This window comes from Myxocyprinus asiaticus, chromosome 23 (assembly GCF_019703515.2).
Source record: "Myxocyprinus asiaticus isolate MX2 ecotype Aquarium Trade chromosome 23, UBuf_Myxa_2, whole genome shotgun sequence".
NCBI classification, from domain to species: domain Eukaryota; kingdom Metazoa; phylum Chordata; class Actinopteri; order Cypriniformes; family Catostomidae; genus Myxocyprinus; species Myxocyprinus asiaticus.
This window is the reverse complement of record NC_059366.1, coordinates 7,714,382-7,732,311: the sequence shown is the minus strand read 5'-3', so window position 1 is coordinate 7,732,311 and position 17,930 is coordinate 7,714,382. Positions and strand designations below refer to the sequence as shown.

Sequence of the window (17,930 nt, the reverse complement as noted above, 5' to 3'; positions counted from 1 at the left end):
CGGTACGATGAAGTAGGGGCTGTAAAACCCCTTCTTCATCTCGGCTGGAGGGACAGGTTCTATCGCATCCTTCCGTAGGAGGGTAGCGATCTCCGTGCGCAAGGTAGCAGCGTTTTCGTCCAAGGTGAAGTGGATACCGCTGAACCTGGGCGAACGCCTGGCAAACTGAATCGCGTTGCCGAGTTGGACGGTCCGGACCAGCCAACGCGACGGATTGGAAAGCGCAAGCCACGCATCCAGGTTCCGCGCAAGGGGGACCAAAAGGACAACATCGTGGGACGTACCCGCAGGTGGGGCCTCGCAGCGGGGCGGAGCTCGAGGTGCCACACCATGTTGTGGCCGTGCTGAGTCTAGGGACATCGAAGCACTTTCCTGGCTCCTTGTGACCACCCCTGGAACAGCCTGGGACAGGGGAGGAAGAGGCCTGTTCTCGTGACCCGTGGAGACTGTCACATCGGGGGCGGATGTGTGCCACAGCTGGGCACGCAGGGGCGGGAAGACCACTGCTGGAGCGCCAATCCTGCAAGGAAAAACCCGTGGACGGTGGTCGTGAAGACGACCGTGCACACTGGATATGTGACCCAGGGAAGGAGGAAACCGCTCTTTTGCTGAACTGTTGGGTACCACAGCAACTTGGGCATGCAGCGAAATCAAACAAAAAGGCAACAAAAGATTCTCCTCCTGGCCCTCCACCGGGGATGGAGTGGTCTTCCTACCAGCTCCAGTTGAATGGTTTTCTTCGACACTGGGTCGCCCATCTCAGGGGCGCTTTGATAACCTTCGTGGGTTCTTAGTGGCCGACTGTGAGACGGGTGGCATCTGCTTCCTGCGGTGGGCGCCACGCCGGGGCCGGGCCGAAGGGGCGGGCTGCGGCTGAGCCGGTGCAGTCACTGCAGGGGGATGCCCTTTGCGACGAACAGATGGGGTTCGGGATCTTGAGACGGATAGCCTCCGTCTGCTGCTTCACCGTTGAGAACTGCTGGGCAATCTCCTCGACGGTGTCGCCGAATAGGCCAGCCTGGGAAATGGGGGCAGCAAGGAACCATGTCTTGTCGGCCTCACCCATCTCGACCAGGTAGAGCCAAAGGTGGTACTCCTGGACCACTAATGTGGACATTGTCTGCCCGAGAGACCACGCCATGACCTTCGTCGCTCAGAGAGCAAGGTCGGTCGCCGAGCGCAGTTCCTGCATCAGATCTGGGGCGGAACTACCCTCGTGCAGTTCTTTTAATGCCTTGGCTTGGTGGACCTGCAGGAGAGCCATGGCGTGCAGGGCAGAGGCGGCTTGTCCAGCAGCTCTGTAGGCTTTAGCCGTCAGGGACGACGTGAACCTACAGAGCTTGGATGGGAGCTTTGGGCGTCCGCGCCAGGTGGTGGCGCTCTGCGGGCATAGGTGCACCGCGAGCACCTTATCAACCGGGGGAATCGCCGTATAGCCCCTGGCCACCCCACCGTCGAGGGTAGTGAGGGTGGTGGAACTGAGGAATCGGGACCGGGCAGTAAAAGGTGCCCCCCCACGATTTCATCAGCTCCTCGTGCACTTCCGGGAGGAAAGGCACTGGAGTGGGGCGTGGCTGCTTTGAGCGGCGCCGCGAGCCCAGGAACCAATCATCGAGCCGCAAGGGTTCAGGGGAGAGCGGAGGGTTCCACTCTAACCCGATGCTCGTGGCTGCCTGGGAAAGCATGTCCATCATCTCTGCATCAGCCTGTGACTGGGCAATCGTCCCCGAAGGGGGGAGCCCAGCTGAGGCTTCTGCGTCTGACTGGACGAGCCCGCTCTCCGATGCTGCGCTCGAGAGCTCATCAGCTTCGCGGGCTCCGAACAAGAGGCCAGACTCACCGTGAGGAGCCGGTGGACTCATCTGGAAGCCCGGTCAGGGCAGACGAGCGTGCTGGGGAGTGGGAGGTCCGCGGGGGGACCTTTCTTACGAAAGCAAGCCACGACCGCAACGTTGCCATGGTCATGTTCTCGCAGTGAGAACATGAACCATCCACGAACACTGCCTCCGTGTGGGTCGCGCCCAGACACGAAAGACAGCAATCATGACCGTCTGAAGTTGAAAGGTAATGACCGCAACCAGGAATAACACACAATCGGAAAGGCATCTTTAAAAAGACACGTCTTTAAAAAGACGTTCTGTGTGTGCCGCTCTTTTAGAGAAATATACTCTTTCAGAGAAATATACTTTCAGAAAATATACTCTCTTTTTTCTGCCGAAGCGCCCAGGGGCGTTCTCTGCAGTGCACCAGTGCAGAGGAGGGAGAAGCCGCTGAAATGCACCGTCAGATCCAGCAGAGGTGAATGAACAGTAAGAATTCAGCTCAATGAGCATGACCGTTCGGCTCCGAAGAGAAAATCTGAATGAGTGGTTGCATACCAGCTCCTTTTATACCCGTATGTCCGGGGGAGTGGCATGCAAATACCACTAGCCAATTTTCATTGGCCTTTTATCAAAGACCAGAGGTGTCTCAGGCTCCCAAGAGTGACCCCTAGTGTCACTACATTGACACAATGTCGAGTGAGTGACAGATAGGGAACTAAACAAAATCTAAATATATCAGACTTAAATTAGCCAGAGATTTAAGACCCACTGGCATCTCTAAAATCTGTTGTGTGGGAGCATTATGGTTTCAAAGTAAACTATAGTAATACTGGGCAACGAGTTGTGAGCAGGATAAAGGCTGTGTGTCAGCTCTATTTCACCGAAGTCAGATATGTCTCGTTGTGTCAGTTATCATCCACATGTGTCTCTTGAGCTTATGGGAGCAAAGCAGAAACAGCCTGTGCAAGTTAGTCTCACCATGGTGTATTATTATTGATATTCATATTTTATCTAATTAATTTATCTATTGAAACCATTAAACCATGAAACAGTCCACTTTCAAAGATTGAGATTACATGAGATTATGTACACACACATATACACACACACACACACACACACAAATGTACTATTTTCAAAGAAGGGCAATCTTAAAAGATTGCTGTAAAACACTTTTCAAAAGCATGGGTACACTAAGAGGTAAGTATAAAACAAAAAAGCAAAATAGACATAAAAAAATTCAATATTATGTTAAAGGAATAGTTCACTCAAAAAATGAAAATGTAATTATTTACCCTTATGTCATTTCAAATGCGTGCTGTTATTACATGCTTTTTTATTTTTTCAAAATCAAATTAAAAGTAAAAGGAGAATTTAGTAATAACTGTCTCTGTATGGTTTAAAAACTGCATCAACATTCTTAAAAAAATATTTTGTGTTTCCCAGGAAAAATACAGCATACGGGTTTGGAACGATATGAGGGTGAGTAAATAATATCATAATTGATATTTTCGTGTCAACTTTAATACAAAATAAAATAAATAAATAATAAACCCTTTAATACCAGTCTAAAATTACATAATCTTAAAAACTATCAAATAGTAAGCATCACTAAAATAACCCCAAAATCAAACAGCTTGTACCAGGCAGTCAACTCAGTATTATTTTTTTGGAACACAGAGCTCCTTTACCAGAACATTATAACACAGTCCACACGACCACAAGTGCATACCTGCAGGCTGAGTGCTGTTCTTGCGTTTGAGCCATCTGTGTACGGTCTCTGCGCTCACGCTCTCCAGCACAAACTCATCCAGCATCTGCGGGTGGAGGGACAGATAAGCCTTCACTTTCTCATCTGTCAGACCTGCAATACAGTCAGCATCATTAGTTTCTTCCTCTCACATTCATTCACAAAAACAGACATCTGCGGTGTGAAAGTATCAGGAAAATCATCTCCACTTATATCATTACAACAGGCCTGTCTTTTTCAAGATTGTACAAAAAAGCTGTTACATGTTGTTGTTGTCCACTGTGACTAATTCTAAAGAAGAAATATTCAGAGTAAGAGTATCGCCCAACAAAGTGAACTCATAGGGTATTTTAATTAGATTACAAATAGTAAGGAGTGTAGGCTATTTGCTTTGTCCGAAGGGTACTGCAAACACCATAGGGAACAAGTGTACATTGATTTTTCACTTCAAAGGATGTGAACAGGGAAATTTACCCATCAGTCATTGTGTAGTACCTCAGTATCACATGCCGTTTGGCTAAAATAAACATGACATTTTTAAACAATTTAATTCACCTCAGGAGTGGTAACTAGGCAGCAACTACAATTTAAACAGTAATTTGCTGATTCTTTAATATGTATCATAAATGCAGTTTTTATGACCTTATTAATTGAGAGACTACATTGAATGTTTCTATTTTAAAAATTTGTCACACATCAGACCAGTTAAGGCAAGAAGATGTTTAAAAATGTCCACAAACTTGGTGAGCAATGAAAAAAAAAAATGAAAAAAAGGTAAACAACACCTTAAATATACACTTTCCCTTATCCATTCATATATGTACATTTTAACCTACAATCTTGATGTTGACTAAAAAAAAACTCATGGACATGTCATGCTTCAACTACCCACATACATATTACAGTTTTTCCCAGTCGCTTTGGCTCACTGGATACAGTCTTAACATTCTCTAAACTTTAAGTATAATTGTCACAACTCTTTTATGCGACATCACAACTCTATTGCATGTCTGCAAAATGTAGTAACTCACCCAAAACATTGAATTCATGCTTCAAACCTAGTTATTGTGTCAGTAAACTGGCCAAAGCTGCCAAAATGATTTTTTTTTGTCATTGTGTGAGCCGTACTGGTCAAAATGTTTAGATGCTTTTTTCACCATGGCAGTCAACCCTGGAAATATTTGCTATATTCAAATTTCATTTTTGTTCTACTTTTTTGTTGACACTGACTGCTTACTGTACTATACTATAATGTACTATACTATAGCTGAATGCGATTGTGTATCACACTGAGCTTTTTAGATACCGATTTCAACAGTAGGTAAAAGTTTACTGGGAAAAGTCAATACTGTACAATACTGTAGTACACAGAAAAAGGATATGCACATTTGTATGTATACAGTAAATTTATTTTTGTAGCAAAGTGTTACATGTAAACAGAAAATTAACATTTGCATGTCCATTTTTACACATTTCTTACATGTCAAGTCATATATTTTGAACAGAAAATTGCCATCCATGCAAAAAATAAAAATAAAAATAAAATAAAACCCACAACAATGAAAAAACATTCCATGTCATAGATATTTATGGAATATACATGTATGTCTGACAGATCTTGATAACTGGATGGATCATTTTGCATGTAATGGCTCACACGATGAAAGAACATTTAGAAGTTGTGAAGTGTATGACAATTTCACTGAGAATCAACTCATCACTTCTGATCAGCAAGCCATGTGCATTTAGTTATTGTGCAAATTGTTGACAATTGTACTTACTCTTTTGCACACATGTGCCAAAACACGTGCAATCTGCTTAAATGAATAAGAAATTCAAATCTGCTGTGAACAAGAAACTTATTGTTCAGAGATTGGAACTTATTGTTGTGAAAAAAATAATTCTCATTCGAGAACTGAGCCAAAGCAATTGAGAAAAACTGTTAATATACACTATGTAACTTTTGGCCCTCTAGCGGTTGAAGCATAAAACTGCAAGTTACTTGCGGAGGAACACTTCACGTCAGTCGTGATTCAGCTCTGCTCTTGTGGCAGATAAATCTCCTGGTTTGAGCGAGGACTCTGAGATCACCTCCAGAGCGGAGTCATGACAAACTATTTTCATGTTGATATTATGTTGTTCGCTTAAACATTTATAACCAATATTACTTACTTTGAGGAAGATAAGCAACACTCCTAATTATATTTTAATATAATTATTAAAGTGTTTTATCCACTACACAATACACATTAATGTTTGTATTGTACTACATATATCAATTTAAGAGGTGAAACTCGTTATAAGGCGATATGAGCTCAATTGAAGACACTATATTTTTATATTACAATCTACAGTCTCAGTGGAGAATGCGAGTGAACTGTAATACCACAACAGTACGTCTATGTACTGCAAACAATAACACTGTAATATAAAAATGCAAAATGACGATTTAATAATGATGAAATACTTTATTGAACATGAAAATAATACACTGAAATATGCCATATCACAGTTACAATAAAACTTGTTTAGTCATTTATTTGGAAGTAAAGTTACAAAAGAGAGTGGGTTACACTGTAAACAAATCGCTATGAAAGCGGTATATTATAAACAACTTGAGATGAGCATACATTCTTGGGAATCTGTTTAAAGGAGAAAAAAAGGCATGTGTCTATACACTGATTTATTGCTCCAAAAATACTTCCTTGGTTTACACTTGCTTGCAATGTTTAGACCATTAGGTCTTTGTCAGGCAATAAATAAATAAATAATCTTTCAACCTATGCATTTCTGTGACTGAGGTAAAAAAAAAAAAAAGCCTAAGAAAACAGCGGCACACACATACTGTACTTAGAGACACACTCTGGGAATCTCGAAACTGCAGCAATGTTATAAAATACTCAGAAGTCATGAATATTAGTAAACATGTAACAGAAACTTCACTGGAAAAAAATGAAACCATTGCGATCGGCACACATTCGATTAATTAAAGCATAATAATCCTACCGGAAATCATACCCATGCATTACAGCGGGAAAACAACTTCAAACAGTTAAAAACAAATCCATGAGGAGAGTGATTACCCGGTGCTGCTGAACAGCCGTTGCACTCGCTTCCCGCTTCTCAGACATTCACATGAGTCGCACCGCAGCCAGACCTTCTTTCTGAGCTCACGGACATGATGTAAACATGCAAGGATGAATTACGATTACGATGCCTGTGATTTCGTGCCAAATCCATCCAGACAGCTTTAAATAAAAATCTCTATTGTAGACGTAACATAGTGAATCGCTGTAAGGCGAAAACATGGTTTGGAAGACGGGTTGTTGGTCTACTCGCTCAATAATGAAACTTTGTTCATTTCAAACAAAAAAATCTTACATAGTGTAGCTTTAACCAAATCACATTTATTTTCACAAAAATCACGACAGTTATCACTAAATGCAGTTTCATGTAAGAATTATTTGTTTTATGTTCATTTAAATATATAGGAATACATTTTATATGAATACACTTGAATGTATTATATACATATTTACAGTATTAAATTACTGTAATTGGTATTAGATATTAGATTCATATTTTGACACACAGGTATATTAGGTCATGATAATAGAAACCTCAAATCTTTGCAATTCAAGTGTTGCCTGTGTTTGCTGACGCTGCAGGACATTTCAAATGACCTTTCTTGTTATAAAGTGAAATTAACGTAAATATGCTTAAAGGAATATTCCAGGTTCAATATAAATTAAGCTCAATTGACAGCATTAGTGGCATAATGTTGATTACCACACATAATTATTTAGACTCGTCCCTTATTTATAAAAAAGAAAAAAAGAAGAAGCAGAAATCTGTGTTACAGTAAGGTATTCACAATGGAAGTAAATGGGTCCAGATCACAGACAAAAAAAATGCACACTGTTTCAGAAGTATAGCCACAAATATTTTACGTGTTAACATGATTTTAGTGTGATAAACTCAGGGATTTACCTGCATTACGGTGGTTACCAGACTGCAATGTTTACGGCGTTATATTGTCATGACAACAAAGACGTAAAACTGGACAGAACTTTACAGTGGGAAGGTTAGTAAGTAATTTTATCACACTTAAATCATGTTAACACATATAATGTTCACGTCTTTTGGCTATACTTTTGAAACTTGAAAATTTTGAGTCTGTGTTTTTTTTATGTTTATGGACTGGCCCCTTTCACTTCCATTATAAATCCTTACACTAACCACGATCTTTGCTTTTTTTAAGTAAATGAGGGATGGAACAAAATCATTTTTGTGGTAATCAACATTATGCCACAAATACTGCCAAGTGAGCTTACACTGTATTAAACCAGGAACATTCCAGCACACATTTTGCCAGCTCCTATTTATCCTAGTGGTCTTGGACTGGATTACTGACACCTGTCTGCGTAGATACATTTAGTTTTTGATTTTAAGCATTGCTGCTTCACATGGTCATAGTGTTATAACTGCTTGAGGTCCTGGTTATTTCCACGCCATGGCGTCTTTGTTTCATTTATCCAGCAGGAAGTGCTTGTTTGGACATTTAGTTTTTCCACTCGTACTCATTCTGTTTGGACTGGTGGGTCAAAACAATGCTTATTCATACCATCACTTTGCTGTTGACTGGGGTTCTGTTGTTGCATTGTGTCTTTGATATGTATGTGCATTGTTTGGTTTGCTTGTTTTTCTTAGATATACAGTACAATACCTGACAAACCTCATTCTTTATTGCTATTTTCCACATTTAGGATAATAGCCATCATAAACACAAACTGAAGTATGGGAACTATGCAGTGATCAGAGGTGTTAAATTAATCAAAAGTCTAATCTCTTCTAGTATATCCACCCTTTGCCTAGATTTCAACTTAGTGTTCTTTTAACCAACTTCAGGAGGTACATCCTAATTCGCTTTTTAAACACTATTGGTCACATTTAATTAAGTCAAAGAAAAGCTCACATAGGCAAAAATTATATTTGTCTAAAAGCTAGGCCATTTGAAGTATTTAACCATAAGCCTTTAGTTCAAAGCATTTTTAAGATCACGAGAAACAGAAATTTAGTTGTTTTGTAAAGTGAAAAATTAAACTGAACTAGAACAAAAAGAGGTTTTGTTATGTGACAGATAAGAGGCAGGCACTGCAAAACAACTCTGTCCCACCCCACTGCTGTCCCAATTGCAACTTTCAAGACTGATCCCAGTGGTGTGCTGAAAGGCTCAATACTGGGTCCGCTCTCATTGTGCAACTCCAGGGAGCCCTTGTGGAGACACAGGAAGAGGATGGACAAGTTGATTGTGCTTAATAGGCAATTAAGTGTTTGAGAGCTCACTAAGTGCTGCTGTTTATTGTCTTTGTTGTCACGACAAACATCCATTTACTGGGCCATTGTCGAAGCCAAGCACTTTTCTAATGTTCTTGGTGGCGTCGGTTGGCTTACAACAAGCTACCACTAGGCTGGTTGATTTATTCCCTTGAAGATGCCAGATTATTTTTTTTTTAAGGTTTATTGTTGTTGTTATATTTTGGGGCGGCACGGTGGCTCAGTGATTAGCACTTTCACCTCACAGCAAGAAGGCTCAACTGGGCTTTTCTGTGTGGAGTTTGCATGTTCTCCCTGTGTTTGCGTGGGTTTCCTCCGGGTGCTCCGGTTTTTCCCCACAAGTCCAAAACCATGCAGGTTAAGTGACTGGAGACTCTAAATTGCCCCATAGATGTGAGTGAGATTCCCCCAGCCACTGGGGGTTGTGTCAGGAAGGGCATCCGGCATAAAACCTGTGCCATGTCAAATATACGGATCACAGATGGTCTGCTGTGGTGACCCCTAATGGGAGCAGCCAAAGGAAGAAGATTTTTTTAATTATATTTTATGTTAGACTGACCAATACTGAACAAAGCTTTGTTTTCTTATTTGTTTTGATCATGTGTTGTAGTATGTAGGTAACCACTATGAAGGTAGTGTTAAAGTTTAAAAGCAGGGATGTGTGTTTGCAGGAAGGAGGTGAGTCTTACAGTCAACTCAACAGGTAAACATGACCACCTATGATCTTAAAATGGCCTTGGTATCAGTAAGGTACGTCTGCCCTACTTGTCCTACCATTAACTGTTGCAGAAAAACAATGAGTAATTTAGGCTATGGATACAGCCTACTCACAGTATGAGAAATTTTATATTATGATAATAATATTTACAGTATATGTTTTACGAAAGAAAAAGTCTGTCTAGTATTTATTATTTTTATTATTATTATTTGTGATTCTACTAACTGCACAAAGCAGCAGTCTTAAAGAGACTACTTTGTAAAAAAATAATAAATAACCAATGCAAAATAGACAAAGTGTTATGGCTGTCAAATTTTATCATAAATATCCCTTAAATGCAAAATGTAATAAAATTTAATAACATTTATTATTTTATTTAAATGCAATAGAACAATTTTTCTTCTCAAATTTAAAGTATGATTGTTTGGACCTTTGCTGGGAAGGAATTTTAGAGACTGGCCACTACAGGAGCTTTAATTGAATAACCCTGATCTGCACATATTGGGTTCTATTTTCGTGAGCACGCTAAATAAGCGACTGTGCACTACGTTTTATCCAATTTTCATGAGAGTCCTAATTTTAAGTGCAATTTTCGTGTCAGTGCAAAGCGCATGTGGGCATGGGTGGGAGCCTTTGCGCTATCTATGGGTGTATTGAATGTTAATGAAGTGGTACAAAGCGCAATTTGCTAATTTCCTGAGAAATAGGTCGTTGTGCTAAGATATTTGAGACCCACGTCTGTTTTCAGCGCAAAGTCTAAACTCAGTTCCTGCATTTGCAGTTTGGAGAATCCACCAGCAGGTTGTAATAAATAAATGTCCAAACTTTGACATTATATTGGAACGTCAAATAATTTAACTGAAAGTCACCATTGTAGCCATTTTATGAAACAAAAACGTATGAGATTTGTGTAGAACCTTCTAGAGGTCATTGTTTATTTTTCAATTGTTTTCTGATCTAACTGATATTAATATTTTTCCAACTATTGTCGTAGAGTGAATTTTATGTCACAGGAAAGCCCAAACAATAACTGTTAATAGTAGCAATGGTTTGTTTTGTCATTCGATCAAAATGTTAAATAATACTTACATTCTATATAATTTAACAGAGCATAAATCGAAGTCCTTTCGAGAACCAAATTTTTCATGCGTATAAAAGGAGCATGACTGTCATAGAAATATACCTGACATTCAATAGGGATGCAGTTAATGCACAAAAGAACTTAAGTCCAAATTTCCATTCTTGTAATCCACTGCATACAAAATTAATTTATACTACCAACTCCTTATGAATGTGCTCTCTTTGTTTAAATCGCTGGTGCTTGTCAGGCATTGGACTTAAACCAGAGAAGAAAATCCGAATTAAATTGCAATTGACCCAGCCCATTTGCAATTTGCATGCACAATTTTGCCGAACCAAAGTGTGCCTACACTTAGTGCATGCTTACACGAAATTACCAAAACTTTATGGCCATGAACATTGACTTTGAGCTTATGATTTATCGTATAGCGCTGCGCTTAATGCTAGCACTCTTAAAATGGGGCCTTTAGTGTTTTTTTGTTTGTTTGTAAAATGCCACGATGGACTAAAATGAAACCATGCTACGGTAAGACATTTGGAGAACATGTGCGTCTTGACTTAATGGGCAAACTCTGGGGAAACACAGCTGGGAGGCATATGTACCACACTACACAAACACACATGTTAGGAAGAAGATATTGAGACGCAAGCAAGCCCACAGAGCTCCCATAAGCTGACAAAAGGGTAGTGAGCGGCTACAGACTGTTTTGGTGCACAACAACAAAAGACAGAACAGATGACAATGGCAGAGCCTCCACTCTTTGAACACTAAAACCAAACCAGATGTGAGAAAGACACACACAAGCAGTCATATACAAAAAGCATATTATCTGTTGATGCATGGAAGTGCAGGTCTCTATACACAGAGAGAGAGAGAGAGAGAGAGAGAGAGAGAGAGAGAGAGAGGGAGGAGGGGGATGGGGTGGCTGCTGTCGACTGACGCTGTCCAGACATGAGACACAGCTCCTCAGGAGCACAACGCCTCACGAGACTCCCAGATCCAGTGCTGACGCACATGGGCAGAGAACGCTGCTTAATAAATCAGACTGGAGGGGACGCACACATACAAAGGCTGAGCGTGAGATGGGAGAAATGAGACTGAACGACCTTCTGCCAGGTTTTATGCAGTGCTGATCGAGCCACTGCATGTGAATGGAAATATAAAACAGTAAATTAGTAGTCGATAATTGCAGTTAGTGTCTCTCTTTGTTTTAAACCATCACACCAAGAAGGCATACACATACTGTATGATCCTAAATATGAACACTATCACTAGTTATGGAGTTAATTTTAAGTAAATGGGTGACACGAAAACATATCCTGGTAATATTTTAACCCACAATCAAAATAAAAAAAGATATAGATTTTGAATAAAGAAAATGAAGTCTGTTTTTAGCACCATTAAGATTTTTCACATTGTGACGACAATTAAGCACATTTACCCCATCTACAGTACATATATAAATGTATATAAAGATAAATATGAAAATAAAATATACAGTGTATATATATATATATATATATATATATATATATGAATACATGCCACAAGTATGTATGGACACTCTGCAATTAAAAGTTGGGCAAAATCTTTAGGCGTTTTCCAGTGGACTTTTTTTTATATAATAACGTCAAATGGGCAGATTAAATTCATATCAAACTTTTTAAGCAAGAGAAGCTTAAGTGTACATTGCCAATGCATTATTAGACACTATGCATAAAGACATAAAACATATTGAACGCTGAATTTAAATTTGCAGAAGTTTACAATCTCAAAACTATTATTTTCTCTAACTGCTGTTCAGTCTCTGCAAGTATGCAATCTGCTTCTTGCCGAGTGGACAGGTCCTTTTCAGCCTTCCCAGCTTGCATGTATCTCTCACATGCCTGGTTCACCACTTGCGGGTGAAGTCTCCTAGAATCTCGTCAGTCAATCATTGTTTTGAGGAATGAAGGATATAAAATGCTTGAAATTGCCAAAAAACTGAAGTTCCCTATCTGTCACTCACTGGACATTGTGTCGATGTAGTGACAATAGGGGTCACTCTTGGGAGCCCCAAACACCTCTGCTTTTTTGAAAAAAGGCCAATGGGAATTGGCGAGTGGAATTTGCATGCCACTCCCCCGGACATACGGGTATAAAAGGAGCTGGTATGCAACCACTCGTTCAGATTTTCTCTTCGGAGCCGAGCGGTTCTATTCATTGAAGCTGAATTCATCCGTGAGTTCATTCACCTCATCTGCTGGATTTTACGGCACATTTCAGCAGCTTCTCCCCCTCTGCACCCATGGAGTGCAGAGAACGCCCCTGGGTGCTTTGCCAGAATAACAAAAGAGTATATTCTAAAAAAAGAGTATATTTTCATTCTAAAAGAGCGGCACACACGGAACGTCTTTTTAAAGATGCCTTTCCGTTTGTGTGTTATTCCTGGTTGCTGTTGCTATCTCTCCGCTTCTGACGGCCACGATTGCTGTTTTACGTGTCTGGGCGCTGCCCACACGGAGACGTCGTTCGTGGATGGGTCTTGTCCTCATTGCGAGAACATGACCATGGCAACGTTGCGGTCGCGGCTTGCATTCGTAAGAAAGCAAGCCACCCCAGCGGCTCCCCGCCTTGGTCCTTCTACCTACGGGTATGAGGCCATGCCGGTTATCACTGGGGGTGATTTGGGGACATCAATGGGACCACCTCCGCCGGGTATCCCCCTACAGCCCTCCCATTCCCCAGCACGTTCGCTTGACCCGGTCGGGCGCTCGGACGAGACTGCCGGCTCGTCTCAGGGCGAGTTCGACCTCTTGTTTGGAGCCCAGGAAGACAATGAGTTATTGAGCGCAGCATCGGAATGCGGGCTCATCCAGTCAGATGCAGAGGCTTCGGCTGGGCTTCCTCCTTCGGGAATGGTCGCCCAGTCTCAGGCCGACGCAGAAATGATGGACATGCTTTCCCGGGCAGCCGTGAGCGTCGGGCTAGAGTGGAACCCTCCACTCTCCCCTGAACCCTCGCGGCTCGACAATTGGTTCCTGGGCTCAGGGCTCCACCCACGGCCACACCCCGCCCCGGTTCCTTTCTTCCCGGAAGTGCATGAGGAGCTGACAAGATCGTGGGAGGCACCTTTTACTGCACGAGGGTAGTTCTGACCCAGGGCGGCTCATGATCCCGCATCCCGTCTGCTCGTCGCCAAGGGCGTCCTCCTGCAGCAACAACACCAGCTCCGCCGCAGCCCGCCCCCGTGGCCCGGCCCCGGCGTGAAGCCCAACGCAGGAAGCAGACGCCACCTGTCTCACGGCTGGCCACTAAGATCTTGAGGAAGGCTTTGAAGCACCCCTGAGACGGGCGACCCAGGGGCGAGGAGACCCGCTTCTCTGGAACTGGTGAACAGGCTACTCCATCCCCCGGTGGAGGGCCGGGAAGAGAATCCTTTGTTTAATTTTTTGCCGCATGCCCAAGTGGCTGCGGTACCCAAAAGATCAACAAAAGAGTGGTTTTCTCGTTTCCTGGGTCACGTGTCCGATGCGCATGGCCGTCGTCACGACCACCGTCCACCATCGATGCTGAACTGTCTGAAGGCATTCAGATGGAGGACAGCGTTTCCACTTAAATTTTTTCAGAGGCTCCTGGGGCATATGGCATCCTCAGCGGCGGCCACACCACCGTATGCAACGGTAGCGTACATCAACCGTCAAGGCGGTCTACACACCCGTTGCATGTCACAACTCGCCCGCCGTCTCCTCCTCTGGAGTCAGCAGCGCCTCAAGTCGCTACGAGCCACTCACATCCTGGGCGACCTCAACACCGCAGCGAATGCACTGTCACGACAGGCTACGCTCAGGGGAGAGTGGAGACTCCACCCCCAGGTGGTCCAGCTGATTTGGAATCGATTCGGTCGAACACAGGTAGACCTGTTTGCTTCCTGGGAATCCTCCCACTGCCCGCTTTGGTATGCCCTGAACGAGGCACACCTCGGTATAGATGCGCTGGTTGCCATGCTTTGTAGAAACTCCTCCCCCTTCAGGTAGGACCTACCATGGGACCTCTCCACATGACATACTTCCGACAAGACTCGGTAAGACCATGTGACGTATTCCACTCAAAATACCCCCCCCCTTTTTGGGCGGGGTGTGGTCTCCGCGGTGTGTTCCCCTTGGGAGGGACACCCCCCGACGTAGACACTTATGGCTCCCAGTTGGTTAACAAATTCCACTCTTTTTGGGGAGAAAAAAGAGGAAAAGAGGCCTCGGATGGGCTAGCCTGTCCCTATTGTTGGGCAGTCGACTTGTTCCTGAAGGACCGTTCGACGCTCATAAGAGCGTTGGGGGAGGTTACGTGATGGCCTGGTGCGCTGACTACGAGGCACACAGTGGTCTGCCCGTCTCGCACCGCCAGTTCACGTAACACAGTTCAGCTAGTTGTTGCATTTTGTATAGGGACCCCTAGTGTCACTAAATCGACACAACATCGAGTGAGTGACAGATAGGGAACGTCATGGTTACTTTCGTAACCTCTGTTCCCTGATGGAGGGAACGAGACGTTATGTCCCTCTTGCCACAACGCTGAACTACCCTCTGAAATGGCCAGGACCTGGTCTCGGCTCCTCAGCACAAAACCTGAATGAGTGGTTGCTAGCCAGCTCCTTTTATACCCGTATGTCCGGGGGAGTGGCATGCAAATTCCACTCGCCAATTCCCATTGGCCTTTTTTAAAAAAAGCAGAGGTGTTTGGGGCTCCCAAGAGTGACCCCTAGTGTCACTACATCGACACAACGTCTCGTTCCCTGGAGGGAACAGAGGTTACGAAAGTAACATGACGATTTCATAAAAAGGTCTACACTACAGTCTTCAAAGACAAAGGACAACTGGCTCTAACAAGGATAGAAAGAGATGTGGAAGGCCAGATGTACAACTAAACAAGAGAATAAGTACATCAGAATCTCTAGTTTGAGAAATAGTCGTCTCACATGGACGAATTACAAAGAAAAAGACACTTTTGAAACAGGAAAAAAAAGAGAAAAGGTTAGAGTGGGCAAAGAAAAACAGACATTGGACAACAGATAATTGGAAAAGAGTGTTATGGATCTTAACCCCATTGAGCTTTTTTGGCATCAGCTAGACAGTAAGGTGAGTGAGAAGTGTCCGACAAGACAGCCACATCTATGGCAAGTGCTACAGGAAGTGTGGGGTGAAATGTTACCTGAGTATCTGGACAAACTGACAGCTAGAATGCCAAGGATCTGCAAAGCTGTCATTGCTACACATGGAGGATTTTTTGAGGAGAACTCTTTGAAGTAGTTTAACTTTTTTTTTTTTTTTTTTTTAAATTGTAATAGTAATTTTTCACATTATAAATGTCCTGACTATACATTGTGATAAGTTGAATGCCACTTTGGTGAATAAAAGTACCAATGTCTTTCCATAAGATCAAAATCTGTACATTATTCCACATTTTTGGCTGTCAGTGTATATATATATATATATATATATATATATATATATATATAGTATATACTGTATAATTATATATATGGATTTTTTTATTCCCATAGAGACCAACCAATCAACAAACTCAATTTCAAATCGAAATAATACAAGCATTCAATTTTAGCCAGCCTCCTATCCAAGATTTAATTTACAAAAAGGAAATGTCAGTAAACAAATCTGAATACTCGTTCCATATTTATTTATGCAATACTAATGACTGATGTTTGTCAGTAATCTGTAATACACTTCCCTCGTCTCGTTCCAAACCGCAATGTTTTCTTTCTTCTGTGGTACACAAAAGTTTCATATTAAAATCATAGTTAGGTTTAGGGTTTTTGTAAGGGTTTAAACTTAGGAAAAATGTTAATAACATTGTTCATTGGTTCATTTATTTTTCTCTATGTAAGTAAAAATGTTGTGTTTTTGTTCAAGCCAACTCGTACAATTTTGCTATTTCTTACTATTATTACAACTTTTCATGAGACTGGTTTGTACATTAGGGCTGTCGATATAACACATTAATTCAGTGTGATTTATTACATAAAAAAATAACACTTCAAAAATAACACAATCATGTCCCCGAACTGTAATAAGTAATATATTCCTACCATCGGAGCAATTCAAGCTTGAAGTACCATCTGTTTTCAGCAAGTGGCAGTAAGCTGTATAAACAACGCGCAGCTGTACAAAGAACAAACCACTCTCAGGCTTGCTTGACACCACCAACAGCACAAGATGAGGACACGTTCTTGCGTTCAAAAACAGATGGATGTGTGCAATTCTGAATGCAGGGATCTCGACAGGTTTTTCTAAGTTTCAAACTACGTTTAACTTGACACAGTGACCAAAAAACTCTCTGTTTATTATGTGACTCAACCAAAGTCAGATGCTCCAAAATTGTCCGTCTGATGCAGGTGTACATTGACGTGTCCTTAGAAAACCCCTTATAATAAATCTATTTCAGACAGATTGATGAATTGAACTGCAAAAAGGATTGATGTGGACTGTTGGTCAATGATAGGCTGATGTTCAGTAATATAGAAATAAACAATATATTGCCTTCTAGAGCCACTGTTTGTATTGTCTTTTCAATGCTTTACTCATCTGCCACAATAATGTAATGCATTTTAATTATCTGAATTATTATATTTATAATATTTATTATCTTTATAATTATAAAAAAATAAATATTAATGATTATTTAATAATTATATATTGAATTATTTTTATTTTAAGGGCCTTTCTTATATCTATATATGTTATTAAATGTGATTAATTCAAGTAATTAATCAGCAAATCATGTAACTAATTTGATTAAAAATTTGAAATGATTGGCAGCCCTAATGTACTTTCAGTATGCAGCCATCAGTCACTCTCTAAATATCATCATCGGATCAGCTATTGAAAAACCCATATCATTTGACAACTGCAAAAGTAGGGCAAATATCTGCAGCCCTTTGGCACCGTGTGACAAAGTCCACCTTGCAGAGTTCCTGCACCATTTTATTCCATGTTTGCTGTGTTATGAGAAAATCCGCTGTAAAAATATTAGCAGTCTAATCACATGCAACATCATCAAAGCTTCTGAATGCATCACATGGCGACAGAGAACACATAAGCAAACCAAAGCAACAGCCCAAAACCACAAAGCACACAAGACTCAGCGCCCTTTCTTTCCCTGCAGAACACTTTAAACAGCCAGTAGCGATCAGTGGACCCCTGTGCCCCATGTCTTTTTTTTTTTGCT

The 17,930-nt window shown here is 41.7% G+C and overlaps 1 protein-coding gene across 1 annotated transcript in view; it reads right to left on the bottom strand.

Annotated features, from left to right (window-relative positions):
- LOC127413922 (cAMP and cAMP-inhibited cGMP 3',5'-cyclic phosphodiesterase 10A-like) overlaps positions 1–17,930 on the bottom strand; it is a 146,271-nt gene that overhangs the window by 102,496 nt on the left and 25,845 nt on the right. The window contains 1 exon segment of the mRNA XM_051651493.1: positions 3,556–3,687. Within this exon segment, the coding sequence (XP_051507453.1) occupies positions 3,556–3,687 (132 nt within the window).